The sequence below is a fragment of the Panthera leo genome, chromosome B1 (genome assembly GCF_018350215.1).
Source record: "Panthera leo isolate Ple1 chromosome B1, P.leo_Ple1_pat1.1, whole genome shotgun sequence".
NCBI classification, from domain to species: Eukaryota; Metazoa; Chordata; class Mammalia; order Carnivora; family Felidae; genus Panthera; species Panthera leo.
Window position 1 is genome coordinate 203,684,322 of NC_056682.1, and position 27,869 is coordinate 203,712,190.

At 53.2% G+C, this 27,869-nt stretch overlaps 1 protein-coding gene across 3 annotated transcripts; it reads left to right on the plus strand.

The window, feature by feature from the left end:
- The first annotated feature begins 341 nt into the window (after window positions 1-341).
- NELFA (negative elongation factor complex member A) lies at window positions 342-26,871 on the plus strand. 3 transcript variants are annotated; one of them, XM_042937105.1, is made up of 11 exons: window positions 342-736; window positions 18,840-19,011; window positions 20,219-20,380; window positions 21,610-21,699; window positions 23,171-23,301; window positions 23,397-23,466; window positions 23,840-23,928; window positions 24,619-24,730; window positions 25,524-25,801; window positions 25,900-26,003; window positions 26,126-26,270. In XM_042937105.1, exons 1-11 carry the CDS (start codon window positions 527-529, stop codon window positions 26,169-26,171), a joined length of 1,464 nt encoding a protein of 487 aa, XP_042793039.1. In that variant the 5' UTR covers window positions 342-526; the 3' UTR covers window positions 26,172-26,270. The 3 variants fall into 3 exon arrangements, with proteins under 3 accessions (XP_042793039.1, XP_042793040.1, XP_042793038.1); XM_042937104.1 differs by having other exon boundaries at window positions 349-736; window positions 25,900-25,999; window positions 26,142-26,871; XM_042937106.1 differs by lacking the exon at window positions 20,219-20,380 and having other exon boundaries at window positions 345-736; window positions 25,900-25,999; window positions 26,142-26,871.
- The last annotated feature ends 998 nt before the right edge of the window (window positions 26,872-27,869 follow it).

Genomic DNA, 27,869 nt, shown 5'->3' on the forward strand with positions numbered 1-27,869 from the left:
GCTGCATGAATGAATGCAAGCAGGAAGGCATGCATGCGCAAGGGAAGCACGCGTGAGCCTGCCTCCGGGCCACCCTGGACAGCCTGGCCGGCGCGGAGCCGGGCCCCATCTGCTTCGCGGCCCGACGGGGAGCGAGCAGGCCCGCGCAGCCGGGCAGGCGCCCCGGGGCGTCGGCCAACCCAGCAAGTGAGCACACGCAGCACCCGCTTGGACTTCCGCCGGCCTCCGCCGGCCTCTGCTCCCAGGCGCCCCGCCCACCCGCCGCTTGGGCACGACACCCCCTCTCCTGACGTCATCTCCCGCGGCCTTCCAGAGAGCCGGCCGCGGACGCCGCCATGCTATGTTACGGCGGCTGGCGGGCCTTCCTCGGCGTCGCTGCGAAGCGTCTCGCCGAGGCCCCGCCCCCCCGGAAACGTCACCGCGGCTCGTCCGGGCGGGCGCCGCCATGTTGGGGGTCCTCGCCGCGGGCGCGTAGGTGTCTTCATAAGATGCCGGCTCGGCGGCGTCCGGCTTTCTCCCCCCCAAGATGGCGTCCATGCGGGAGAGCGACACGGGCCTGTGGCTGCACAACAAACTGGGGGCCACGGACGAGCTGTGGGCGCCGCCCAGCATCGCGTCCCTGCTCACCGCCGCGGTCATCGACAACATCCGCCTCTGCTTCCATGGCCTCTCGTCGGCCGTGAAGCTCAAGCTGCTGCTCGGGACGCTGCACCTTCCGCGACGCACCGTGGACGAGGTGAGGCTGGCGGCGGTGGGGGCCCGGGCCGCCCCTTCCAGTGACCAGAGACCCCGGGTCCTGCTCCCTCCCCTCCGACCGTCCCTACGTACCCCCTCGCACCCCTGGCCCTGACCCTCACGGCCAACCGCCCCCTCACCCCCCCGTCCCCGCGGACCCTCATTCCCGCCCGGGACCCTCCCCCTCACCCCCCCTCCCCGCGGACCCCCAATCTCGCCCGGGACCCCCTTCCCACACCTCCCTCCCCGCGGACCCTCGTTTCCACCCCGGACCCTCCTCTTCACACCCCTTCCTGCGGACCCTCATTCCCGTCCCGGACCCCCTCCCCACACCTCCCTCCCCCTCCGACTCTCATTCCTGCCCCGGTCCCTGGTCCCCGACCCTCATCCGCCCTCCCCGCGAACCCTCATTCTCGCCCCGGACCCTCCCCCTCACACCCCCTCCCCGCAGACCCTCATTCCCGCTCCGGACCCTCCCCTTCACACCCCCTCCCCGCGAACCCTCATTCCCGCTCCGGGCCCTCTCCCCACGCCCCCTCCCCGCAGACCGTCATTCCCGCTCCGGACCCTCCCCCTCACACCCCTCTCCCGGAGGATCCTCTTTCCCTCCCGGGACCCTGGTCCCCGACCCTCACACCCCCTCCCCGCGGATCCTCACTCCTTCCTCCCAGGCCCCGCCCCCCCCCTCCGGCCCGTCCCCCGCCACAGGCCCCACCCTGCTCGCGCCGGTGTCCCGGGGTCGGGAGCGGCCGGTGCGCCCTGGCCGGGAGGGGAGGTTGGGGCGGGGGCCGCGGGGCCGGGGCACCTGTTGGCGGCAGGGCTGCGGCGGGCTCCCGCGCTGCGAGCGGCCTGGGGGGCGGCGAGCTGCCCGGAGGACGGGGGTTCCCGGAGCGGGGCGTCTGGGACGGGACGGAGGAGCTGCGGCCCTGGTGGCCCCGCAGTCTCGGTCCCTTGCAGAACAGCCGCTCGTTTAGGGCCCCGAATCCTTGGAGTCTTGCCACACTCCCGTTTTCCGTCTTCCGGGTCAGTGGGCAGGGGCGTGTCTCTGTGCTTTCCTGGACGGTCCTTGGCGTCGCTTTTCGTGCACGCGACACTAGTTTTCCCGAATACCGAAGCCCCGCCGTGGTGCCGGCGGCCCGCAGCCGCGCTGCGGTGCTTGGTGGCTTGTGCGGGAGCTGTGCCGAAGCGCCCGCGGGGGGCCGGTCCGCGCCGCCCGGCCTCCCCGCCCGCGGCCCGCGTGCCTTTACCGCGGCGGGTGCCCGGCCGGTAGTGGGCGGGGCTCGGCTGGAACGGGCCGGGGGCTGCCGCTTCCCGCGTGGCGCGTGCGGCGTGGCGCGTCCGCTCTGCCGCCGGCCCTGGGCCATTTTCCTTGCGAGTGGCCTTCCCTTCCCGGGGCAGGCAGCTCTCCGTCCACCCCGACCTGGGGAGACCGTGGCCGGCGGCCAGCTTTGTGCGCTGGCGTCCTGCTGTTGCCCGCGTCGTGGTGTTTGCGGTAGAGTATCCGTAAGCGTGTCTCTGTCCAGGGTACAGTTTCTGGGATTGGAACGCGGGGGCGGGGGGGGGGGTTCGGCGCGATGCTGAGTTGTTTTTCCAAGTGGTTGTATCAAATTGGACTCCTCACCGGCGCCTGCCGGCCTGGAGGGTGTGGGAAGGTGTTTGGTGAGGCTTTCTTGTTTGCTTTTTCCCAAAGTACCTACTCCATTTTTTAGATTGAGGTCTAATTGACATACAGTTACATTAGTTATATTCGGCCGTGCAGCATAACGATGCAGTGTTTGTATGTATTGTGTGATCACGTGAATACATCGATCATATACGCAGATCGTTTCCTGTGATGAGAACGTTAAAAAAGTGTTTAATGTTTACTTTTCAGAGAGAGAGAGAGAGAGAGAGAGTGTACGAGTGTGTGTGTGCTGGGGAGAGAGACAGAGAGAGAGAGAAATGGAGACACAGAGTCCGAAGCAGGCACCAGGCTCGCAAACAGATCGTGACCTGAGCCGAAGTGGGAAGCTCAACCCACTGAGCCACCCAGGCTCCCCTAATGTTTATTTATTTCTGAGAGGGGGTGGGGGAGGGCAGAGAGCAAGGGAGACACAGAATCCCAAGCAGGCTCCAGGCTCTGAGCTGTGGGAGCAGAGCCCCTTCAGGGGCTGGAACTCAGGAGCCATGAGACCGTGACCTGAGCCGAAGTCCAGCGCTTTACTGACTGAGCCCCCCAGGAGCCCTGTGACGAGAACTTTTAAAGACTTACTCTCTTAAAGCTTTCAAATGTGCACTACAGTATTAAGTGTAGGCGCTTCATTCAGCGGCTTTAACTTGTGTTTGCCTTAATACTATTATGGTTGAGCTACTACTACTAATGTGGTTCATGTGTTTATTCACTGTGTGATTTTATTTGTTGTGAATATTCAAATCTTCTGTGTTTTCCTGTCTTTTTTAAATTGCTTTGTAGGTTGAAAATATCCATACATACGCACGTTGGGTAGCAGTCCTTTTTCAGTTATATATGTTACAGACGTTTTCCAGTTTCAGCTTGACTTGGCCCCTTTCCTGGAACCTTTGGACGTTCAGAAGCTCTTAGCTCCCAAGTGTGTGCTTGTACCAGTCCCGCCTCCCTCACGATTGGGACGGATTTGATCTGGTCTGGCATGTGCCTCCCTGTGGGGGGCGGGGGGGGGGGGGGGGGGGGGGGGGGGGGCTCCTGCTGTCCGGTTTGAGCTGCACAGTCTGCCTTTCACTTGCCAGCCTTCAGTCCACCTGCAATTGACTGTGCTGTGAGGCTGGGAGTGCAATTTCACTTTCCAAATGGATGTCCAGTTAGTCCAGCACCACTTGCTGAAACAGCTGTCTCTCCCGGTTGATTTGCACTGTCACTGCTTCGGGTCGGGTCCGGTCGGGTCGTTTCTGGGCTCTGCTCTGTTTCTTCAGGCTATTAGAATGCGTCATTGTGCTCATAGCCCACTGAGTCCTCTTACTGCCACTTGACACAGAGGCCTTGACAAGCAGCCCCTCCCGTTTTGCTCTTCAGGGGCATCTCGGGCTATTCTTGGTCGTTTCTACTTCCACGTGTGTTTGATCTTCCCTTCTGAGGTTACACATACCTCACGTTGGGATTTTGACCGACATCGAAGACCGAGTTGAACTCACGACGCACTCTGGGGTGAAACCGTCTTAATAATACTCAATCTGATAGATTGTGAATATGGACATATCTCTCTTTTTAGATCTGCTTTGATATTTGTTATGAACTGTTAACGATTTTCTCCACAGAGGCCTGCCATCCTGTTAGATGTATTACTCGATATTTCACATTTTTCATGCTGTTGTAGGTGGTATCTGTTAAAATTTTATTTATTTATTTATTTTATTTATTTTTTTTTTTTCAACGTTTATTTATTTTTGGGACAGAGAGAGACAGAGCATGAACGGGGGAGGGACAGAGAGAGAGGGAGACACAGAATCGGAAACAGGCTCCAGGCTCTGAGCCATCGGCCCAGAGCCTGACGCGGGGCTCGAACTCACGGACCGCGAGATCGTGACCTGGCTGAAGTCGGACGCTTAACCGACTGCGCCACCCAGGCGCCCCAAAATTTTATTTTTTAGATGAGTTTGTGAATAGTATCTGTGCCAAAGGCTTACTAATTGCAATAATTTTTTCTGTAAACTACTTCTCTGTGTCTTTCCTATTCTCTTTCCAGTTATGTTTTTTCTTGCCTTACTGGGCTCACCAGGACTCTGTCTTGTTTCTCATCACACAGGAAGAACTTGGACTGTTTTGCCAGTAAAGACTATGTTTCCTATTATTTTGGATGGCTAGCTTTTGTCTGGTTAAGGAAATTCTTCTCTATTTCTAGATTTTGTTTTAAGTTATAATCATGAATGAGTTTTAAGAGTTCTATTTAGATATAATTTACAAAGCATACAATTCACTCATTTGAAATGTACAGTTCAGCAGCTTTCAGTATCTTCACATTTGTGTAACCATCGTTCTAGACAATTTTAGAACATTTTCATCAGCCCCCAAATAAAGCCTGTACCCATTAGCAGTCTCCCCCTCCAGCCCTACCCCCCTTCCCTAGCCTGAGGCACCCACTTACCTGCTTTCTGTGTCTAATGATTTGTCTATTCTGGACATTTCATATGAACGGAATCATACAATGTGTGGTCTTTGGGGACGGGCTACTTTCAAGGCTCATCCATGTTGTAGCACGTGTAAGTATTTCATTTCTTTTTTGCAACTGAATGATATCCACTGTATTGATAGAACACATTTTATTCATCAGTTGATGGCCATTTAGGTTGTTATACTGTTTTACTATTATGAATAATACTGTGAAAGTTCATGGCAAGTTTTTATGGGCATATGTTTTCAATGTGGACATTGGATGTCAATTCTCAGGTATATGCCTTGGAGAAGAATTGTTTGGATCATAACTATTTTGAGGAACTGCCAAACTATTTTCCATAGTAGCTTCAGCATTTTTACATTTTACGCGAGTGATTTTTGAGTGTTCCAATTTCTTACATCCTTCCCAACTTTGTTGTTGTCAGTCTTTTTGGTATAGCCATCCTAATAGTGTGAACATGAATGGATTTTGAAATTTGTCAGATGGTTAAAATATCCCTTGGCATGTAACTCACCACATTTATAGAATAGTTTCAATTGTAAACCAGCTTTGCACCCCTGAGGTACAAACCTAATTTAGTCATTTATATATATGTTGCCCAGATATTTTGTGTAAGAATTTTGTATTTATGTTCCTGGGTGAAATTAACCTTTAATTTTACTTTTTGAAATTGTCCTTGTCATATTTTGGTACTGAAGTTATGCTATCCTTATAAAAGGAATTGTGGTGTAGCCTCTGTTTTCCTTTTCTTTGGAGTTTAATAATCTAATTATTTCTTCCTAAATGTTTGGTAGGACTTAGTAATAAAGCTATGTGGGGGAGCCTGGATTTCCTTTGTGGGGAGATTTTTGAGTATTGATTTTTTTTTCTTATTTATTATCTTTATTTTATTTTTAAAGTTTATTTATTTCTTTTGAGAGAGAGTGCTGTGTGCATGTGTGTGAGTGGGAGAAGGGCAGAGAGAGGGAAAGAGAGAATCCCAAGCAGGGCTAGATGTCATGACCCTCGGATCATGGCCTGAGCTGAAATCAAGGGTTGGATGCTCAACTGACTGAGTCACCTAGGCACCCTGTTTTATATTCTTCTTAAGTAAAAGTTTGATGTTATTTTTTTTTAAAGGATTGACCGTTTCTACTAAAACTTCAAATGTATTGGCATAAAGTAGTTAATATCCTCTTGTCTTTTTAATATCAGAAGCATGTGTAGTGATGGTCCCTTTTTCATTTTTCTTTTTTTTTGATCTATCTCACCAGATACCTGTTAATTTTATAAAACTTCAAAGGACCAACTGTTGGCTTTGTTGATATTCTCTGTTATGTTATGTATTTGTTATCCGTTTAACTACTTTTTTTCATTGTCATTATCTTCTTCCTTGTATTTCCTTTTTTCTTTTGGTCTTTTACGAATCTCTTAAGATGGAAGCTGACCTCGTTTTCAATGCTTTTTCCCTAAGATACACGTATAAAGCCGCAAGGCTTTTTGTAATCACAGCTTTAGCTGCATCCTGCAAGTTTTGTTAAATAGCATTTTCGTTAAGTCGCAATACTTCCTCATTTCTGTGATTTCTTCACTGACACTGTAGTTTAGAATTGTTTCTTAGTTTCTGTACATTGGAGAGGGAGAGATTTTCGTTATGTTTTGTTAGTGATTTCTAGCTGTATTGAGTGCTCATCAGGATACAGTCTACATTATTTCAGTTGTTTGAAATTTAAGATTGCTTAATGGCAAAATATGTAGTCAATTTTTGTAGACATTGCGATTGAACTTGAGAAGCAGATTTATTCACTAGTTTTGAGTTCCATTGCCCTGTATATGTTCATTAGGTCAGTTTGTTTATTGTATTGTATAGGTCTACTGTAGTCTTATTGATTTTTAAAAGAATTACTTCATTTATTAGTGAGAGGGGTATGTTGATCTCTGTTATGATTATAGATTTGTCCATTTCTCCTTACCGTTTTATCAGCTTTTGCTTTATATATTTTGAGGCTATGTTATTAGGTGCATGCAAGTTTAGAATTGTTTTAGTTGCCTGTTAAGCTGAACCATGGATCTTTATATAGAGCTTTCTGTATGTGGTAATGTTTTTTGTGCTTAAAGTCTTTTTTGGTCCAACTTTAATATAGATATATCAGCTTTCTTTCACTGATATATATCAATATATGTAGTTCTGGGACTTTATAATACCAAAACAATTTTTATTTATTTATTTGAGAGAGAGAGTATGCATGTGCACGCATCTGATTGGGAGAGGGGACGGGGAGAGAATCTCAAGCAGGCTCTACCCAACACGGAGCTCTATCTCATTAACTGTGAGATCATGACCTCAGTGGAAAATAAGAAGTCCAGAGTCAGAGCTTTAACCAACTGAGCCACTCAGACCCAGGCACCCCCCACACCAGTGTGTGTGTGTGTGTGTGTGTGTGTAAGGTAAGCTCTACGCCCAGTATGGGGCTTGAACTCAATGACCCCAAGATCAAGAGTCTCATGCTATACCAACTGAGCCAGCCACGTGCCCCTATATTACAAGAAATTACAATAAAGGAATTATTGGCTAGGTTGCAAAAGGATTAGGCCATTCTGGGTAGTTTACTTTTCTGAAAAGCATTTTTATTTTCTTGGTATAAAACTTTTTTATTTTTCCCATTTTTTAAAATGTTTATTTATTTTTGAGAGAGAGGGGGTGTTTGTGAGCAGGGAAGGGGCAGAGGGAGAGGGAGACAGGGTCCGAAGTGGCCTCTGTGTTGACGGCAGAGCGCCTGCTGTGGGGCTCGAACGCATGAATCATGAGATCATGACCTGAGCCAGAGTTGGGTGCTTAACTGACTGAGCCACCCAGGCGCCCCTCTTTTTTTTTTTTTTTTTTGTTAGTATTTTAAGTAATCTGTACACCCAGCATGGGGTTTAAACTCACAACTCTAAGATCGAGAGTCTCATGCACTACCAACTGAGCCAGCCAGGTGCCCCAAGCAAATATGCTGAAACATCTTAATTCACTTAGCTATCTTAATTATCTTTAAGTTATTTAAGTATCTAATACATTTGAAATGTCATTCTAAAGATTAAGTTTTTCTATATAAGACTGTAGATACAGGGGGACTAGATGATTGGGCTGGATGTGTCCACAGTGTGTTAGAGTTCTCCAGAGAAATAGAACCAACAGGGTGTGTGTGTGTGTGTGTGTGTGCGTGTGTGCACCCCCTGGCCCAGTCACGTTGACACATAAGTTTAACCATCACAACAGCATCTGCTACAACCTGTGTGTCATTGTGAAATCCTGAAACCAGTTTACTAGTTTTATGACGTATCTAGTCTTCTTAAAAGCTAAGTAAACAACAGTCTGTGGCTAATACCAGGGGGAGGAAAAGAGATTTGGATGATCCGGTATTTTAGTTTATTTAGTAAGGGGTACAGAAGTAGGTTAGGGCTCCTGCTCTTTAAGAAATTTTTATTCTGGCTAGGGGAGTCAGAATGATGCCTTGAAAATGGAGGCGAACGATCTCAGGATATTATGTATGTGAGGTGTTTTGCTGACTACAGAGTGTCATAAAATGTAAATAGTGACTTTGGGATGTTTGAGCTGTATTTGAAAAGGCATTCTAGGAAATAAATGCTACTGGATAACACCAGCGACCACTGTGGTCTAAGACACTGACGTTGGCGCCAGTGGAAGTCTTAGAAGAGCGGGACTGGGAGATTCTGTGTATTCTGTAGAGTTAGCCAAGTCCGGGGTGACCGTGGGAAGTCTTGGGGATTCCAGTGACCAGTGACCGGGAGGGCGAGAGATTTCTCAGCTGGAGGTCAAAATGACAAGGCCAGCTGCACAGGGAATGATACCCAGTTTCCCCCAAGGACACACACTGCTGCTGTGAAGTGCTGAGCCTTCCCTTGCGTGGCTGTCTTACTGAGAAACCGTTGACTAAAATTACAGACTCAGAAACTTGTTTGTCTGAACTCAGGAAGAAGGAAATGTCCCACTTGTACCTGCAGGATCTCAGATGCTTAGACACAGAGAAGCAGCGTCAGTTTCCAACCCAGGGGCGGAGCATCAGATGAGGAGGGTCTGAACGTGACTTCTACCTCTCTTACCTGTGTTGTTTCCAAGGACACTGGACCTGGGTCTGCATCACAGTTCTGACACAGACCTTTTTTACACATGGACTCACCACTTCATTGAAATTTCACCTAAACTTTGCTGTCCCCCTGGAACCTAGTACCTCTGTTGTTTTTCTGCGATGGTGCCCGTGAGCCTCTGGCCTGCAGCTGTGTCACCACGGCGAGCCAGCAGCCTGGCACCAGGCCGTAGGCTCGGCTGTGATGGTCCCAGACCGTTGGTGCAGGACCGTGGTTCACTCGGCCGTCCTGCGAGTTTCCAGTGACACGTTTTGGTGGGCTTTTCACATTACAGTTATCTTTAATCTGTCTGTTCTAGAAAATCTCAGCAGTTATTTCTTCAAATATTGCCTTCACCCCAGTTTCTCTCCCTTTCTCCCTGATTCTGCAGTTAGGTGCATATGGGACTTTCCTCTCTTTCCTGGGTAGCCCCTTCCATATTTTCTAGTGGCTTCCTTTCTTTGGTATGGTCTGGATAGTGCCTGACTTACCACCCCATCCCTTACTTCTGTCTGCTGTCAAACTTTTTACTGGCTTCCTTTTCACTTCCTACGAAGTCTGTTCTGTCGCACTTATTCTTTGACCCCTACATCCTGCTCCCACGTTCCCTGTAGGCAACAACCATTCTGTTCTGTTTAAAAGAGCGTCTTGCTTTTAGGTAGGGACTTTTCTTTCCTTTCAGGTGTAAGTGATCTAAGCTGCCTGTATTTAAGGTGTGCAATGTGACATGTACACACCTGTAACATTAGGACAGTGAAGGTACCGGCGGATCACAACCCACGTCTCCTCCTGGCCCTGTCCCGTGCAACTGCTTTCTGTCACTACAGATTAAGTTGCACATTATAGAACATTATACACATGGAATCGTACAGGGTGGGTTTTTTAGGTCTCGCTTCTTTCACTCAGCGTGTAATTTTGATATTCACCCATGTGTTACGTATGCTAACAGTTCATAACTTTTGTTTTTAAGCTTATTTCTTTAAGTGATGTCGACACCCATCCCGGGGCCGGAACTCACAACCCCGAGCTCTAGAGTCGCACGCTCCACTGACTGAGCCAGCCAGGCTCCCTGTAGTTCATAATTTTACTGCTGAGTAGGTTGCCTCGGTATGGGCATGCCCCATTTACGGCTATGTCCCTGCGTGCTCTGCTGTTCTCTGGAGGACGCGTGTAGGAGAGGGATGGCTGGGTCCTTTTTCTTTTTAACGTTCATTTGTTTTTGAGAGAGAGCCTGCACGTGCACATGAGTGAGGGAGGGGCAAGGAGAGAGGGAGACAGAGGATCCGAAGCAGCCTCTACGATGACAGCGGGGAGCCCGACGTGGGGCTCAAACTCACGAACCATGAGCTCATGACCTGAGCCCAAGTCGGACACTTAACCGACTGAGCCACCCAGGCACACTGCTCTCCAAGGTGACGGTACCACTCACCTTCCCACCAGCGACATACAAGGGCTCCAGTTGTCTTCCACATTTGGTAGTGCCTTTCTAATTTTAGGCATTTTTTCAAAAAGATTTTATTTTTAAGTAATCTGTGTGCCCAACATGGGGCTCGAATTCACAACGCTGAGATCAATAGTTGCACAGTCCCCTGGCTGAGCCAGCCAGGTGTCCCTACGGTCAGGCGTCCTAATAGGTGTCAGTTTGTACTTCCATAATGATGGTGACATTGAGCATCTTTTCTATCAGTCTTACGTTGCAAGTCTTCCATATTTTTAAAAAACCTTTTGAAGTTTATTTCTGAGAGAGAGAGAGACAGAGACAGAGACAGAGACAGCCAGTGGGGGAAGGGCAGAGAGAGAGGGAGAGGGAGAATCCCGAGCAGGCTTGGTGCTTGTCAGCACGGAGCCCAACCTGGGGCTTGAACTCATGAACTGTGAGGTCATGACCTGAGCCGAAATAAAAGAGACTCGGACTCGTAACTGACTGAGGCACCCAGGGGCCCCTTCACATATTTAAAAAAAAAATTTTTATTAATGTTTAATATTTTTGAAAGAGAGACAGCAAGCAGGAGAGGGACAGAGAACGAGTGAGACACAGAATCCAAAGCAGGCTCCAGGCTCTGAGCTGTCAGCACGGAGCCTGACGCGGGGCTCAAGCTTACAGACCACAAGATCATGACTTGAGCTGAAATCGGCCACTTAACTGACTGAGCCACCCAGGCACCCCCACTTACTACTTTTAATTGATGTAAAATTATATTGTCTACGTACTTCAGCAATTGTTTTTATTCATTTATTTTTTTAAATGTTCATTTTTGAGAGGGAGAATGCACGGGCACGCAAAGTGGGGGAGGGACCGAGACAAAGGGGGACAGAGAATCCCAAGCAGGCTCAGCACTCAGTGCAGAGCCCAGTGTGGGTCTTTGAAGTCATGAACTGTGAGAACATGACCTGAGCTAAAGTCGATGCTTAGCCAACTGAGCCATCCAGGTGCCCCACTTCAGTTCATTTTTTGTAGACAAAACATTATTTTTAATTATTTTCAGCCATGTTGCTGTTTATCTAATCCAAGGGTTGATAAACTGACCTGTGACCTGTCTGTATGGTCTGTGAGCTCAGAATGTTTGCACGTTATTGAAAAGTTTATTTAAGCCTGTCTCATATCTTCCTCCCTCCTCCCCTCCCCTCCCCTCCCCTCCCCTCCCCTCCCCTCCCCTCCCCTTCCCATGTGGCCCACAAGCCCTAAAATAGTCACTGTCCGGCCCCTCAGAGAAAAATGGGCTGACTCCTGCTCAACTGTGCCCCCGCAGTTGGTGTCCCTGTGCACGTCCCTCCAGCCCTGGGTGGCAGGCTGCAACCAGCTTGGTTGTAACAAGCAGTGCTGTAGCACAGGGCTTCTTACCCCTGGGTCACTGTGGAGCTGTCTTTGAAATCTGCGCCCAGGTGGGAGTGTTGGGTCACAATGTATCTGCTTAAGTGGTGACCTTGTAGTGTCCACACTCCCACCTGCAGCGCCTGAGGGAACCTGATTCCCCCTCACTCTTCTCACACCTGGTTTTGTCCACTTTTCTGGTTTTGTGGATCAGATGGTTGGAAATTGATAGTTTGTGTTCATTTGAGGCATCTGTCCCCTGTGTTCTTGCCTTGTCAGATTTCCTTTGTTTGTTGCCTATTAATAGCATCTGCCTTTGTTTCTGTTGGGGTTGCTGTCTTGTTGATTTGCAGGGACTCTGTATATTTTGGGTAGTAAACGCTGCTGGTTTTGAACATTACAGGTTGCATCTGCCATTTTGTTACCTGTTAACTTTTTCATTTGTCTTTCCCTGAACAGAAATCTTTCATTTTAATACACAGTAAGTTTTTGGTTTATGTTTTGTGCTTCTGAAGTTTTAAGAAGTCGTTAGATGTGCCTCTTTTGTTTCTTTTCACTTTGTAGTTCTTCCTTTCACAGGTAGGTCTTTAATGCGTCAGGAGTGCACCTTTGTACGTGCTGTTATATTGGAAGCCAGTCTCACTTTTCTCTGTTCTGAGTCCGAGATCTGTGTCCAACCATGCATTTAGATGCATGCATTTTTCTCATGGATTTGTGACGCTGTGTGTATATGAGAGAGAGAGTGTGTTGTGTGCATGCTTTAGGGCATGCGGCGTTGCCCTCTTGGCAAGAACTAGAAGGTCCTTACTCAAGCATCTGCCTCCCCCCAGAGACCCGATGAAAGCTACCATGAGAACACGGTTGAAGATAGGATTCTTCTTTTTTTTCTTTTAATGTTTATTTATTTTTGAGAGAGAGAGAGAGAGAGCATGAGCAGGGGAGGGGAAGACAGGGAGGGAGACACAGAATCCAAAACAGGCTCCAGGCTCTGAGCTCTCAGTACAGAGCCCGACACTGAACTCGAACTCACGAACTGTGAGATCATGACCTGAGTGGAAGTCGGACACTTAACCGACTGAGCGACCCAGCCGCTCCTGAAGGTGGGATTCTTGCTGAAGATTTGGTTTAATCTAAAAATGGTTTGGGGGTGCCTGGGTGGCATAGTTGGTTAAGCATCTGACTTTGATTCAGGTCATGATCTCATAATTTGTGAATTCGAGCCCCGTGTCAGGCTGTCTGCTGTCAGCTCAGAGCCCTATTCGGCTCCTCTGTCGTGCTCTGTCTGCCCCTCCCCTGCCTGCACTCTCTCGAAAATAAACATTTAAAATATAAATGAATGAATGAATGAGGTTTGGTCTGCCGTAATGAAACACAACACAGCAGACATTCACTTTCTTTTTTTTTTTTAATTTTTTTAATGTTTATTCATTATTGAAAGACAGAGACAGAGCACAAGCAGGGGGTGGGGTGGAGCGGGGCGGGGGTGGGGGGGGGTGGGGGGTGGGGGGTGGACACAGAATCCGAAGCAGGCTTCAGGCACTGAGCTGTCAGCACAGAGCCCAATGCTGGGCTCGAATTCAGGAACCGCGAAATCATGACCTGAGCCAAAGCTGGATGCTCAACCGACTGAGCCCCCAGGAGCCCCAGACATTTACTTTCTTACAATTCTGGACTATAGGACATCGAGACCGAGGTGCTAGCTGATTCAGTGTCTTCTGAGGGCTGTCCTCCTGGCCTGCAGACGGCAGCCTTCAGGCTGTGTGCTCACACCATAAGAGAGGTCTGGGATCCCTTTTGTAAAAGGCAGGCACCCCTTCCCTCAGGACCCCGTCCCCTCCCACTACCATCACATTGGGAATTAGGGCTTCAGCGTGTAGTTTGAGGGAACACACATTCAGTCCATAACAATAGTCTTTTTGTTTTTAACCTCCGTGCCTTTTTTTGTTAACATTTTTATAAACTACCGTCCATTTTGCCTTAGGGTTGTTGTATTAGTTTGCCAGGGCTGCTGTAACAAAGTAGCACAAACTAGATGGCTTAGAACAACAGAAACATAGTCTCACGGCTCTGGGTGGCCTCTCCTGACTTGGGATGGCCTCGGCTGTTTGGTTGCTCATAGGAGCATCGCTCCAGTCACAGAGCTGTTTTCTCCCTGTTTGTTTACCTTGTCTTTCTTCTGTGAGTATCTCGTGTGTGTCCAAGTTTCCCCTCTTCATAAGGACACCAGTCACAATGACTGCATTTTAACTTGACCACCTCTGCAAAGGCTCTGTTTCTGAATAGAGTCATATTCTGAGCCACTGGGCATTAGGACTCTGCCATATCTTTTTGGAGGAGTACAGTTCAACTTAAAACACTAGGTTTACAGGGCATCTGGGTGGCTTAGTTGGTCTAACATCTGACTCTTGATTTTGGCTGAGGTCATGGTCCCAGGGTTGTGGGATCGAGCCCTGCATCAGGTTCTGCACTGAGCGTGGAGCCTGCTTGAGATTCCCCCCCCCCCCCCCCCACACACACACAGCAGCTCTCACTTGTCCTCTTAAAGAAAACACCCAAAACAGGGGCGCCTCTGACTTCAGCTCTCGTCATGATCTCACGGTTCAAGGGTTCAAGCCCCACATTGGGCTCTGAGCTAACGGCTCAGCCTGGAGCCCGCTTCGGATTCTGTGTCTCCCTCTCTGCCCCTCCCCCACTTGTGCTCTGTCTCTGTCTCTCTCTCTCTCTCAAAAAAAATAAAATAAATTAAAAAACCAAAACCACTAGGTTTTTGTGAACGCAGGTGGGTTCTCAGTTTATTTTGTGCTCATGTGTGAGCTGTTTTGAGAGCACGTCTTGTGTCTTGCTTGTTTCTGCAGCTCTAACACCGCACCTCACCTGGCTCTCGGGAGAGACTCTGTCTATAGAACAACTAAGTCATTAGAGGGTCTGGTTAGCTGCACATCTCCTCTTGGGGAAGCTTGGGGAGGGGGTCGCGCACACGTCATTCCCTTCACTGCCTCGCAGAGTCTGCTTTATCTGGTGGGTCTCTTGGGCGCAGAGCTGTTCCCGTCTTCCGCTGCCCGGAATGCTCTGCCTGAGTGTCCTGTTGCCTAGGTGTGCAAGAGAGCCGGAGGGCACGTTCTTCTCGCCCGGGTGTGCAAGAGAGCCGGAGGGCACATTCTCGGAAGTGCTGACTGCCCTGAGAGCACATAGCATTTAAATTGTGACGCATGTTGCTAAGGTAAAAGCTTTGTAGATGTTATGCCCGCTTACGTTCTGGCATCAGCTGCTGTTCCTTTATTCGTGGAGGGGAGTTGTGGCACAGGCACGCCTGGGAATGTGCCCGTGCTTTTCCAGGGAGTGGTGACAGATTTGGGGTTTGGCTCGAGGTGGCTGAGTCCAGGCTGTTCTCCCAGAGGGGCCGCGGTGGTCACCTGCCCAGGTACCTGCCCCGCGCCGCCAAGCTCACGCGTGGGAAGCTTGTCTCCTTTCCGTTTGCATTTCTTTTACATGGAGTGAGGCTGAGTATCCTTTGCATTTTTAAGAGTTTTGAATCGTTTTCTGGTAAACCTTTTCTTACTGACTTGTAGGATCAAGTGTGTGTGTGTTTGATGCCTGTGATAGGAGTTGCAAGTACTTTTTCTCTAGCTTGTCGCTGCTCTTTTGATTATATTTATGGGGTTTGGACTTTTTTGGGTTTTTCCATGCCAACATAGTTGTGTAGTAAAATTGATATTCTTGCCTTTTGTGGTCCTTGGTTTAGAATCATATGTACAGACGTCTTTCTCACTTAGCAGTCACAAAAAAAGATTCCTGTGGTTTCTTCTGGTATTTTTACAGTCTTATTTTTCAAACTGAAATCGGACCCACTTGCAGCTTATTTGGAAATAAAGTGAGAGACAGGGAGCATTCTCCCTCGTGTGGCACATTCATAACGCATTTTCACATCTGCTAAGATTAACGCCCTCTCGTTACCTTCTTTTTAAATGTTTCTCTTATTTTTCTTTGTCGATTTTCTCAGAGGAATTTGGAATCAGATTGTCCGGTTGTGTGAAGAAAATCAGGAATTTGAGAGGGGCGGGTGACCCCACACTTAGCGGCCGAAGGAGAACGGCCTTCCCTGTGGCATCGCGTGCCCTCCCCTCGCCCGCCAGGTCCGCGCAGGGCTCCTGCCCTCACTGCTCCGTTACCTTCTGTTGAACTCATTTCTCTGCTTTATGTTTTTATTGGAGACAGCTGTAAACATCCATGGCACTGTAACCGGTCACCAGCATCACACGCTCTGGAGGAGTATTTGCCGAGCACTGGATTTTGCCTTTCTTCCTCTTCGCTTCGACTCTGGCTGTGACTGTGCCAGTGCCCGCAGAATTAAAGCTCCTTTTGACCCAAGTACATGCTTCCTGACCCAGCTGTTGTCAGAGCTGCATCCTGGTGATGGGGACTGTCCCAGGCCGGCCTGGGCCGCCTCCTGGAGACACCACTCAGCTGTGCCTCTTGGGTGCTCAGGCGTGTGACGTCACCCAGGCAGGGGCCCGGGCCCGGGGGTGATGCCGGATTTGGAGACATCCTGCAGGCTTTGGCTAAGTTTCCCTCGGTTACCCTCCCGGCACGTCCCCCACAGATTTTTCTGCCTCGCATAATTTCTCAGATTGAGATATTCATACAGGACTCGTTCTTTGCACGTGCAGTTTGGTGGTCTGGGTACGTTCACAGTGTTGTGCAGACATCACCACTCTCTACTCCAGAGCAGTTCGTCACCCCAGCAGGGTGTCCTGTCCTCATTAGCAGTCACTTCTGTTCCTGTCGGGCCCCTGTCACATCTCTACAGCGCACCTGGAACTGGTCCACTGTGTGGTCTTCTAGGACCGGCTTCTTTGACTCAGCGTCACGTACTGAAGTTCAGGTTGCATCTGTGCTGTGGGTACACCCCGGTCGAGTCACCCCTTCACTGCTGAGCTCTTAGGAAGAAAGCCGTTGGCATGCAGGTCTCTGGTGGGTGGACGTGCGTTTTCGTTCTCTTGTGTTTGTGCAGGGAGTGGAGCCACGGGTCGCACGGTCAACTCCATGCGCGTCTCACTGAGGGACAGCCAGGCTGGCTCCCCGCGCGGCATCATTTTGCATTGCCGGCAGCGGTGTCCAGAGGGTTCCGGTCTCTCTGCCCCTTTGCCCACGTCGCCCACCTGTTTGATTCTGCCCTCGCCCGGCTCGTGAGGCAGCGCCCGCCGGTGTGGGCCACGTCATGTTTGCAGCCTCTCGTCTGCGTGGTCGTTTGCGAGTATGGACATTCGGGAGTTTCCTCAGACGCAGTCTGTGTGTGTTTCTTGTTCTTCGTGCTTCGGAGCCGTTGCCCAGGGTGGAACCTGCGATCTTCCTGAGCCACTTAGAACGCTGGGCGCTCAGTACGTGTCATTTTCTTAGGCACAATTTTAGTTGGCCTGGGACGTGTTTTTATGCTCTTCTTGTTGTAGCAAGGGACGCATAAAGTTGTTTTAATTTGAGGGGCACCTGGGTGGCTCAGTCGGTTAAGCATCCAACTCTTGATTTCGGCTCAGGTCACAATATCATGTTTCGTGAGTCTGAGCCCCACGTTAGGCTCTGTGCTGTCAGTGCTGAGCCTGCTTGGGATTCTCTCCCTCCCTCTCTCTCTCAAAATAAATAAATAAACATCTTTTAAAAATTGTTTAATTTTTTGGGGCGCCTTGGTGGCTCAGTTGGTTAAGCATCCAACTCTTGATTTTGGCTCAGGTCATGATCTCACAGTTCATGAGTTCGAGCCCCACATCAGGCTCCATGCTGATGATGCAGAACCTGCTTGGGATTCTCTCTCTCCCCCTGTCTTTCTGCCCCTCCCCTGCTCGCTCGCGCTCTCTCTCTCTCTCTCTCAAATAAACTTTTAAAAAAATTTTTAAATTGTTTAATTTTTCACTTTGTGCTTTTTTGTTTTTAACGCAGAACAGAGCTTATATGATACCTCGATGAAAGTAAAGGGGAAGGCAGTGGATGGCGGCACTCTTCTGTAACAGCAAAAAGCCCCCCCTACCACAAATGTTTACAAATAAATGTTTGCTGCTTTTTTTCTTTTCGAATATTCATTTAAATTCTAGTTAGTGAACATATAGTACAATGTTGGTTTCAGGGTTTATCATTTTTACCATCAAAGAACATATTTCTGCATATTTCAAGATATGGCCTTTTAGAACTGGTCAGCTGGCACCTGACCCTGTGTGTGGCTGGCAGGGGAGGGGGGCCCACCCTGAAGCTTTGACCTCACACGTGGGTACCTCTCCTCCAGTGGGTGGGAATGGGAGGGGGGCAGGGAGCTGTGGTGCAGGTGAGAAGGGCAGTTGCTGCCCCTGCGGGGCCAGGAGTGAGGAATCACATGTCTGAGGGATGGAAAGACCAGTGACCAGGTGGGGTGAGTGTAGGGCTAGTGTGGTCTTGCAGCGGCTCAAGGGTCCTGCCTTCTCCCCTTCCCCGGCCCTCTGTCTCCTGCATCCGTGCTCCCCCGTCAGGACTGTGAGCTCGCCTCTCCTTCCTGAAGGTGCCCCATCAGCAGGTTTCCTAAATGGGGGTGTGGGCCTGGCAAAGGCAGGGGCTTGTGTATGGACAGCCCTCCCTTCTGCTGCTGTCCTGGCACACGGTCACCGGGTGCCGCTAGGAGCCATCTAGGAGGCTGTGGGGAGAGGCTGCTGCGGGAGGGGGAGTGGGCAACAGGCGAAGGTGGGGGCGCTCAGTGTGAGTGGGCATCGCGACCTGGCAGAGGCCGTGGTGGCCCAGGGGAGCGGGATGGCCCTGGGGTGGGGGGAGCACAGAGGAAGGGGAGCCCAGGTTCCCGTGAGGAGGGGGCCCGGCATGGAGGCGGTTGCTGTGGAGGCTGGACGCTTCCCCACAGAGCTTCAGTGGGGTGTGAAGGGGGCTGCTGTCTGTGTCTGGGAACAAAGGTGTGCAGACACCTGCACCTGCGGGGGCTGCTGTCCCCAGCTGGTTGCCAAGGCCTGTCAGCAGTGGGCGGGGCTTCCGGGAGGGGTGGCCGTGCAGCCCCCAGGCTCAGGACACTGTCTCTCCTTTCTCTGCAGATGAAGGGCGCCCTGGCGGAGATTATCCAGCTGGCTACCCTGGACTCGGACCCCTGGGTTCTCATGGTAGCTGACATCCTGAAGTCCTTTCCCGACACCGGCTCGCTTAACCTTGACCTTGAGGAACAGAATCCCAACGTTCAAGATATTCTAGGAGAACTTAGAGAAAAGGGTATTTGTGTGTGTGTTTTTTATGTGGGGAGGAGGGAAATGTGAACTTGACATCTACAGTGTTGCGTTGTTTGCGGGGCAGTTGCTGTGGTTCCGGAAATGTTATCTGTGTGCATTTTCCACCCCCACCCCCACCCCCCGCCAGAGCTGCTGCCCAGCTTCTGGCCAGTCTCAGAATACCAAGCGTGTCAACAGCCCACAAGCCGCTCCTCACTGCTCAGCTCCTTGAGGCCATGGGCTCTGCCCATTCAGGTTGCGTCTCTAGAGCGTAGAACATTCCCTGGCACAGAGGAGATGCGCAGAACTGTGTGTTTAAAGTATCACCAGTTGAGTTATTTTGAGCTTGAACTGAAAATTATTTAGAAAATTCTCGTAAATGATCAGAGAAGACATAGAAAGATGAGGAGGGCTGTTCCTCCCAGATCTCTCTGTGTCTGGAGACAGGTGCTGGTGCCCCTTAAAGATGGAGCCTGTGCTGCCACAGGGCCAGTAGCCTGGCCATTCCCCCCACACAACACAGAGTCTTTGGGAGCCCTGGGAAGCAAACCCGGGACGTCTTTGTCCTGGTGGTTATCTTGACCAGGGTCCAGGTGAGGTCTACCTCTGAGGTGGGGAAGGGCCTGCTTTGTCTTCGGCTGCAGGGGGCTTCTTGGCCCCTGGAGGGGGGTGGGGCCTGGTCCTATCGTGGGGGGGCGGGAAAAATAGGGGTGCATTTGAGCTCCTTCCTCAAGGGTTTTCCCTGAGTTCTGACTCTTGGGGGGACAGAGAAGCCACCCGAGTGCTGCTTCTGAGAGCCAGGATCCAGCAGAAGCCAGAAGAGACCACTGACAGGGGCCTGTGGAGGCTGCAGAGAGAAGCCTATGGTGACCACAGACTCACCTTACCTATTGCTCGGGGTGTGTCTGGGCATTTCCGAAGCCTGGGAATGCCGGAGACACTCTCCGAAAATTGTGGTATTGATGTACACCGGTGGGGCCCCGTCCTGGTGGGTGGCCACCCACTTGACCACCAGCCACGTGGGTGGCCTTGACTGGCGGGCGACCGGTGGAGTGGAGACGCTGGGGAGTCCGTCTTTGACGGATCAAAGCGGAAGACCCGCAGCTGTAAATAGGAAACTGCACTTTGGGTTGTGTTTTCACGTCAGTGGTGGCGACGGTGGCCTGGGTGAGGGAGCTCCTAACGAGTTGTGTCGGTTCTTGAATGAGCAGTGAATGAGTGTGAAGCGTCGGCCATGCTGCCACTGGAGTGCCAGTACCTGAATAAAAACGCCCTGACGACCCTCGCCGGACCCCTCACTCCCCCAGTGAAACATTTTCAATTAAAGAGGAAGCCGAAGAGTGCCACGCTGAGGGCAGAGCTCCTGCAGAAATGTGAGTGTCCGCTATCTAGGCGCCGGGCTGGTGGGGACCCTGTCCTCTCGGGGCCGCCCTGCCGAGCTCATGGCCGTGCTTCGGCCTCGGTCTGTGCTTTCACCTTCAGAGTTCTTTGATTTATGGCTCCGAACCTGTCTTTTTGAGACCGAGGTCTGCAAAAGTTTTTTAGAAATATTTACTGCTACGCTAAACTGTGTCTTCTAAAATCTGCTCTAGAAACTTCAGAATTTTCGGGTTAAAGTGTAATCTTGTTACAGAAAGTGAAATCTGCAAACAGCGATGTGGGCAGTGATAGGTGGCCTGGCAAAAGCTCCTGAAAGGCTGGCCCCTCCTGTAACTGCCTTTTTCTGGAGTTGCAGATGGCATGCATTTCACTGTAAAGATGTTTGAGCATTTTATTTAACGTTTTCTCAGATAGTAGCATGCGAAATGGGTGTGGAAGTTATTTGCTAGAAAAAAGGCAAGGAAGTTGATTCTTTTCAACCAAATTGCAAAACATATCCCGATAAACTTTTATTTTGAATGGCTACAGAATTGGTATCGATGACATGCGTAAATGCCCTGGTTGCAAAGCATCTGGGTAAAACACACCAGCCGTTGTGACTCTTAGTTCAGAATAGACAGTGTCTTGGGTCTGGTGCTGTGCTGTGGCTGCATGGGGCTGGTGGCCCCGCTGTCCCCTGTGGCAGAGCCTAGTGCTGGGGACCAGGCTTCCGGCCCCGCCTCGCTGCTCCCTTCCCCTTCCCCAGCACCCACTGAGCCATCTCAGGAAAATCTCGTTCCCTCCTCATACTTCTGCATCTGCGAGGAGAAACGCCACACACACTTTGCCTGATGACCACGGTCATCAGTGTCCAGTGAGGACACTCCCATCGGGGCTGCCCGATTTGAGACCTCACACAGGGTGCCTGGGAGGCCTCCCTCCAGCCCCCCTGCCGGGCCCCTCTGGAGTACGGTTCTGCCCCTTCCGGGCAGCCCCACGGCTCTCCTTACTTGAAAGTAGGTCTTCTAAGCAAAAAACCATACCATTTGCAGTCACATTGGGCTTTGGGGAACGTATGAATGTGTCTTTAGGAAGAGAGACCCGTGTGTGTGTGTGTGTGTGTGTGTGTGTGTGTGTGTGTGTGTGTGAATACTTACAGCACCTACTTCCTAGCGAGTCATTTCGTGAGCGCCACACACATGTACGGCGGGACACGCTGCTGACACGTGCAACCCTCTTACAGCCACTGAGACGGCCCAGCAGCTGAAGCGGAGCGCGGGCGTGCCCTTCCACGCCAAGGGCCGGGGACTGCTCCGGAAGATGGACACCACAAGTAAGGCCTTGCCCGCTGCGCTGCGCCCTGGCAGCCCGGGCACGGAGCCGCAGGACTCCTTCCTGCTTCTGGGCTTGCCTCTGGGTCGGAGATTGGGGTTTGACTTCAAAGACGGTTTTTCCTGGTTAGCCACACCATTTAAATGTTGGGCCCCAAAGGTGCCTTAAGAGGTGTTGGGAAAGGAACGCTGGAATGAGGAGAGCTCAGGGTTAATGCAGGTTTTCCACCTACGGAAAGACCTGGAAGGATATACGGGGACATGCCAAGAGGAGCAAGACCAGAATTTGAGCAGGATGCGGGTGGGGGGGGGAGGGAGAGGGCGCCCCCTGCACACGGTGAGTGCCGCCCCACCGCAGAGCTTCGGGACTGACGGGACTGACGGTGGACTGCGAAATGCCCCGGTGGCTGGTGCTCCTGGGCCGTACCTTCTTCCTTCCCTCAGGGCTGGAAACAGCCCTGCGCGCACATCACCGGAGCAGATAGGAGGAGCAGAGAACAGGTGGCCTGGAGCGTGCCTCCAGAAGGCACCGGACAAACCAACCCAAGGGCAAGAGGCAGGGCCCAGGGTGACCAGGCAGCAGGGGAGGGGTGTCACCTGAAAACAGAGGGCACCCTGTTGGAGCCGACAGGGAAGCCTTGCAGGGTCCCTTCTAGAGGCCCGCCCACCCCGCTCACCGGAGAAAGCTCTCAGGTTCTCCACACCCCAGCAACGCGTCCTGAGGGCAGTGCTGGCCAGAGGCTGCGTGTGCCCTGGGCCTGGCTCACGGGGGGAGACCTGAGCAGGAGCAGGCCTGCGGGCTGAGCATGGAGATGGGGTCCCGGGGGCGAGAGTGGGGAGGTGCTAGATGCCCAGCGGTGGGGGGGCAGACCCTGCTTGAAAGGGAAGGTCGCTGTGTGTCAGGTGACTTCTTTTTGACACACTTAGGACCAACTTGAGGAAGGGAGGGAGGGAAGGAGGAAGGAAGGAAGGAAGGAAGAGAGGGAGGGAGGGAGGGAGGGAGGGTGATTCTGGCTGCAGTGTGTGGGTATCTAGCCTTTCATGGTCAGTTTGCTGGGAGGTACAAGAAGGGAGCGTGGGTAGAAGTCGCGTCCGTGCCGTCGGAAGCTCGCTGTGTTAGGATGGATGGCTGCAGACACGGTGTCTGTTTTTGTTCACGTTTTGGCAACAATATCCTAGATTGGCTGTGATGTCATTGCTTCCTATGGCCTTGCCCTCAGACTCGACACCTGAGCTCTTGGCCACCAGGAGAGGGTCGCCCAGGGTCGCAGGTGTGCTGGTGATGTCGCCTCCACCCACCCTCGCAGAGACACGGCGGTCCGTGGGAATTGGGGTTGCACCCGCTGGGCTCGCGCATGGTGTCACGGGGCCGGTGAAGCGGGCGGTGTGCTGGCAGGGTGGCCTCGCTCCTCAGAGGGAACCATGAGAGTGGCGGGAGACGGGCCAGTCCCTGAGGTCCCCACCTCTTTGCAGCCCCACTCAAAGGCATCCCGAAGCAGGCGCCCTTCAGAAGCCCCACCACCCCCAGTGTCTTCAGCCCCGCCGGGAACCGGACCCCCATCCCGCCTTCGAGGACCCCCCTGCGGAAGGAGAGGGGAGTGAAGGTAGGCACTTCCCCTCTGGTATCCGCGGCCTCACGAGACCGGCCTCGGTGTCCCTCACACCGCGGGTAAGGGCCGGCTTCTGTCTGTTTCGACAGCTGCTCGACATTTCTGAGCTGGACATGGTGGGAGCCGGCCGAGAGGCAAAGAGGAGGAGGAAGACGCTGGGTGTGTACACGGGGCTCCCTACAGGGTCTGGGCTGCCCTCCGCCCGGGCGCTCGGTCGGGGAGCCGGGGGTCAGGCATCGGGGTGGGTCTGGGCTGCAGTCCATCTGGGGGCTGCGCTTCCTGGCCGGTCCCTCTCCCGGTGACTCGTCCCGCCGGTGGCTTTTATCTTGACGCTAGGTCCTCAACTTGGGGCGCGGTGATCACACGGGGCAGGACTTCTGGAAAATGAGCTCACTTTGTTCTTTGCCTGGAGACCGTGTTTGAAGCACACGTTCAGTGTGGCGGTTCGGGATTGCACCCCGGGGGCCCGCTGGGCCTGCTCGTGGGGTGCGCGCAGTCGGGGCCACTGGCGAGGACTCTGTTTTGTCAGCAGATGCGGAAGTGGTGGAAAAGCCAGCCAAGGAGGAGACCGTCGTGGAGAACGCCACCCCAGATTACGCGGCCGGCCTGGTGTCCACACAGGTGGGGCCTGGGCGCTGCAGGGGCGCCTTCCACAACCGCCCATCTCCCTCCACCCCCCCCCCCCCCAGCTCCTCACGCGGCCGACATGTGGTTAGCCACACAGTGTGCCCTGTAGGGAGCGTGTGTGTGTGTGTGGATACGGGTGCGAGAGGCGTTGCACTAGGGCTGTGTGTGCGTGTCCCACATGTGCTCTCCGGGGGGCTCTATGGTGAGTCTCCTCACCTCTAGGCCTTGGTTTCCCCTCTCTAGTGGGGACCTGTCTTTGGGGCCTCAGTCCCACCCACAGTGGAGGGGGTCAGCGGGTAAGCATAGTCTGCTTCTCGGATTCTCGTCCACGCAGACCATCCCCACGCAGCTCGTGGGGATGGGGCCATGGGCCAGGGCTGGAGAAAGGCCTTGTGAGCATGGCTTGTTTCCGGCCCAGTTTCCTTCTGTTGTGGAGTGGTGTTTTCTCTCCTCCTGGCTGGCTGGTTTGGGAAGCCCCCCCCTCCCCCGCCCCCCACTGAGGCAGGTCCAGATAGGGGCTGAGGAGAGCAGTGCCCGCTGTCCTGCCCCAGGGTTGGGAGTGCCTCCCGTGGGGGTGGAGGATTGAGTCTGAGGCTCACAGGGGAGCCGGCACAGGCCGGCGTCCAGGGGAAGCACTGAGCCCTGGGTCTCTTCTGGGAGGGATTGTAATAAAATCTGTTCCAGAAACTCGGATCCTTGAACAACGAGCCTGCGCTGCCCTCCACGAGCTACCTGCCTGCCACCCCCAGCGTGGTCCCGGCCTCGTCCTACATCCCCAGCTCCGAGACCCCACCAGGTGAGCGGGCAGGTGTCCGGCTCAGCCTTCTCCAGACCCCTCCCCAGCACCCACCCGGGACTGCCGCCCGCTGGGGAGGGAGCAGATCCTCCCTTGCTCACATGGCGCTTCCCTGGGCGGCAGGACATCTGTGCTGGTGCAAACCCCAAGTTTTCACCTGCTCTGTCCTTTCTGGAGGCCCCTTCGTAGGGCCCAGTGGGGAGTGGGGGAGCTGGAGGAGGGGGGGAGGGGGTTGCCCAGCTGACGTCGAGATAGGGTCCAGGGATCCCCTCACAGTCCCAGAATTTCTGACAAAAAGGTAGACCCAGGGTAATGGACTTGACTCTGGGGCTCTGGCGTCACCGGGCTTAGCTTTGCCCTCCGGGAGCGGAAGTGGCCAGAGAGGGCCATGGGGGCCAGCGGCCCTGTTGGGCTGGAGGAGGCTGCCTTCCTGTGTTACCGGGGCCGTGGGGGGGGGGGGGGGGGTGTCGGTAGGGAGGGGTGCGGGGAGGGGGCTGGGCCAGGCCTGGACATCTCCTCTGCCGTCTGGAAGAGCCTGAGACTCCCTGCTCCTGCGGGGCCCGGAGGTGCTGCCGGTGGTTCAGGCTTAGGCCCCAGCTTCGGCCAGACGGCCTCCCACTGGGGACTCAGAGGCAGGACGGGGTCTAGCAGTCAGGGCCTGGGAGGTGGAGCAGGACCTGTCCCCTTGTTCTAGGGGCAGTGGAGCCCAGGAGAGCTCAAGGGCGGGGGGGGGGGGGGGGGGAGGGTGGGTCCCGGTCCCCCGCCCCCTCACCAGACCGCATTCTACTTACAGCACCGTCTTCTCGGGAGGCTGGCCTGCAGGCCAGCCGGCCGCCTGAGGAGCCCAGTGCCCCAAGCCCTGCGCTGCCAGCGCAGTTCAAGCAGAGGGCACCCATGTACAACAGCGGCCCGAGCCCTGCCGCATCCACACCCTCAACGCCCACCTCTCCCCTGACGCCCACCACACCCCCGGCCGTCACCCCGGCCGCCCAGACGCCTCCGGTGGCCATGGTGGCCCCACAGACCCAGCCCCCTGCCCAGCAGCAGCCCAAGAAGAACCTGTCCCTCACGGTAGGTGTGCCCTGGGCGGGCTGAGGCCTTGCCCGCCCACAGCTGCAGTGGGGGCGCCCGCAGTGCCCGGATACCCACACCCCTGTCCACGCTTGCAGAGAGAGCAGATGTTTGCCGCGCAGGAGATGTTCAAGACGGCCAACAAAGTCACACGGCCGGAGAAGGCCCTCATCCTGGGCTTCATGGCCGGCTCCCGAGGTAGGTGTGTGTGGCTGGCCCGGGGGGTGGGGGGGGGGGACGGCGGGATGGGGGCGGGCGGGGGGACAAGGGCCCCGGGAGGGGCGGGGGGACGGGCTCCTCAGTCCCCGGTGCCCCGCCCAGCAGCCCCTGCCCTCCGCAGAGAACCCGTGCCAGGAGCAGGGCGACGTGATCCAGATCAAGCTCAGCGAGCACACGGAGGACCTGCCCAAGTCGGACGGCCAGGGCAGCACCACCATGCTGGTGGACACCGTGTTCGAGATGAACTATGCCACAGGCCAGTGGACGCGCTTCAAGAAGTACAAGCCCATGGCCAACGTGTCCTAGGGGCCGCCCGCCGCCCATGCTGGCCTTCGCCGTGGGGCTTGGCGGGACGGCCGCTCCCCGGGCCCCAGCCCGCTAAAGCTTTAGGTTCATTTCTCGGGGGTGTTCTGGACTTGTTTTTTAAATTTTAATATGGGTTACCTTTTGTGTGATTTCAGATACTTTTTTGGATTCAATATTACATTTTTGAATGTTCAAGTTAACCAGAAAAGTTATAACTTCCTAATTTTAGCGACAGCTCTGCTTATTAGACTTCTATCTTTTTTATTTTTTCTTAAATTCCACTGACCCCGAAGGAGGGCTTTTCCTTGCTAGTGCGACGCTCTCCCCGCCCCACGAGGTTGAGGGGACCAAAGGGATGCCTGGCGCGGTGGACAGGGTGAGGTAGGGCTGCCGAGTACCCCAGGGCGGGAGATGCGGGCCGCGCTCACCGCCCGCAGCTTTTGTATTTGTCTTTTGTACGGTTGTGAGCGTTGAGACCGGTCTTCTGGTACCTGTTTTCATTGTAAAACTATCTGAGTAATTAAAGTCTAGCTTTTCTAAAGAAAGCCCCGCGGCGGTGTTTCGGGCCGGCCCGTCCTCTCCTCTCTGCTCCAGGGCCGCAGCCCCCATTGGGGTGGGTGGCGGCGGGCTGGCAGGATGGCCACTCCCCGACTAGGGGGAGCCAGGGTCAAAGGCTGTCCTCCGGGAAGACGGAGGACCCGGGGCGGGGCTGAGCGTCCGCTCAGAAGAGTCGGCAGCTCCTGACCATGTCAGCCTCGATGGGGATTTGCTCATCAGAGTGTTTAAAAAGGGGGGAGGGGCATTTTTCCGAAAGGAGAGCTACACTTACTGTTTGTGGTGTTTGCTATCCCTCCGAGGCCACGGTCAGCTTCTACCAGGGCAAGTGAGCGGTGGAGCGACAGCCTGAGGACAGAGCCCTCCCCGAGGGAGGGCAGGCGGGGCTGTGCCAGCAGCCTCGGAACGACCACGCAAAGTAAGCGGAAAAGTGGGAAAAAGCCCAGAACTTCAAAACGCAATCCCATATAAAATAAGTTTAAGAAAAAAAGCCTTTAAAAAGTTTTTAATACAAAAATACTCACATACAGTTTTCCAAACACAGCTTCCCACTTTAAATGCTATTCTCCGACTGGCGGTTCCCGAGCCTACAGTTCGTCTAGCCCCCCCGCCCCCCGCCCCCCGCCCCCCCGCAGGAATTTCAAGTTTTTAAGTCTAGCGAAACCGGCGAGAGCACCGAGTGTTCCTATGAGGAGCCTGACCTCATTCTGTATGAAGCGTAGACACCAACAGGCACATTTCAATTCATATTTAATTTCTGACAGGGCATTTCACATCTCAACAGGGTACGCTGGACAGCACGACGCCCGCGACAGCATTTCCCTCTAGTGACTAACATCCAACACTATGCTGCTCAGAGGATACCGAGAATTTGGCAACAGTCCTTTGCGTTAACTTTCCTCAAAACAGGCTTATCTTTAATTCCTGGAAACCAGGTAGTTCTGGAAGATGGGCACGATACACACTGTGGTTTTTATGTCAAGATAAG

Bases quoted from the DNA above. Each gene is read 5' to 3' on its own strand.
- NELFA (XM_042937104.1), top strand. From the start codon at position 527: ATGGCGTCCATGCGGGAGAGCGACACGGGCCTGTGGCTGCACAACAAA. The intron at 20,381-21,609 runs GTGAGTGTCCGC...ACCCTCTTACAG, and splicing joins GGCAGAGCTCCTGCAGAAAT to CCACTGAGACGGCCCAGCAG. The intron at 23,467-23,839 runs GTGTGTACACGG...TTTTGTCAGCAG, and splicing joins GAGGAGGAGGAAGACGCTGG to ATGCGGAAGTGGTGGAAAAG.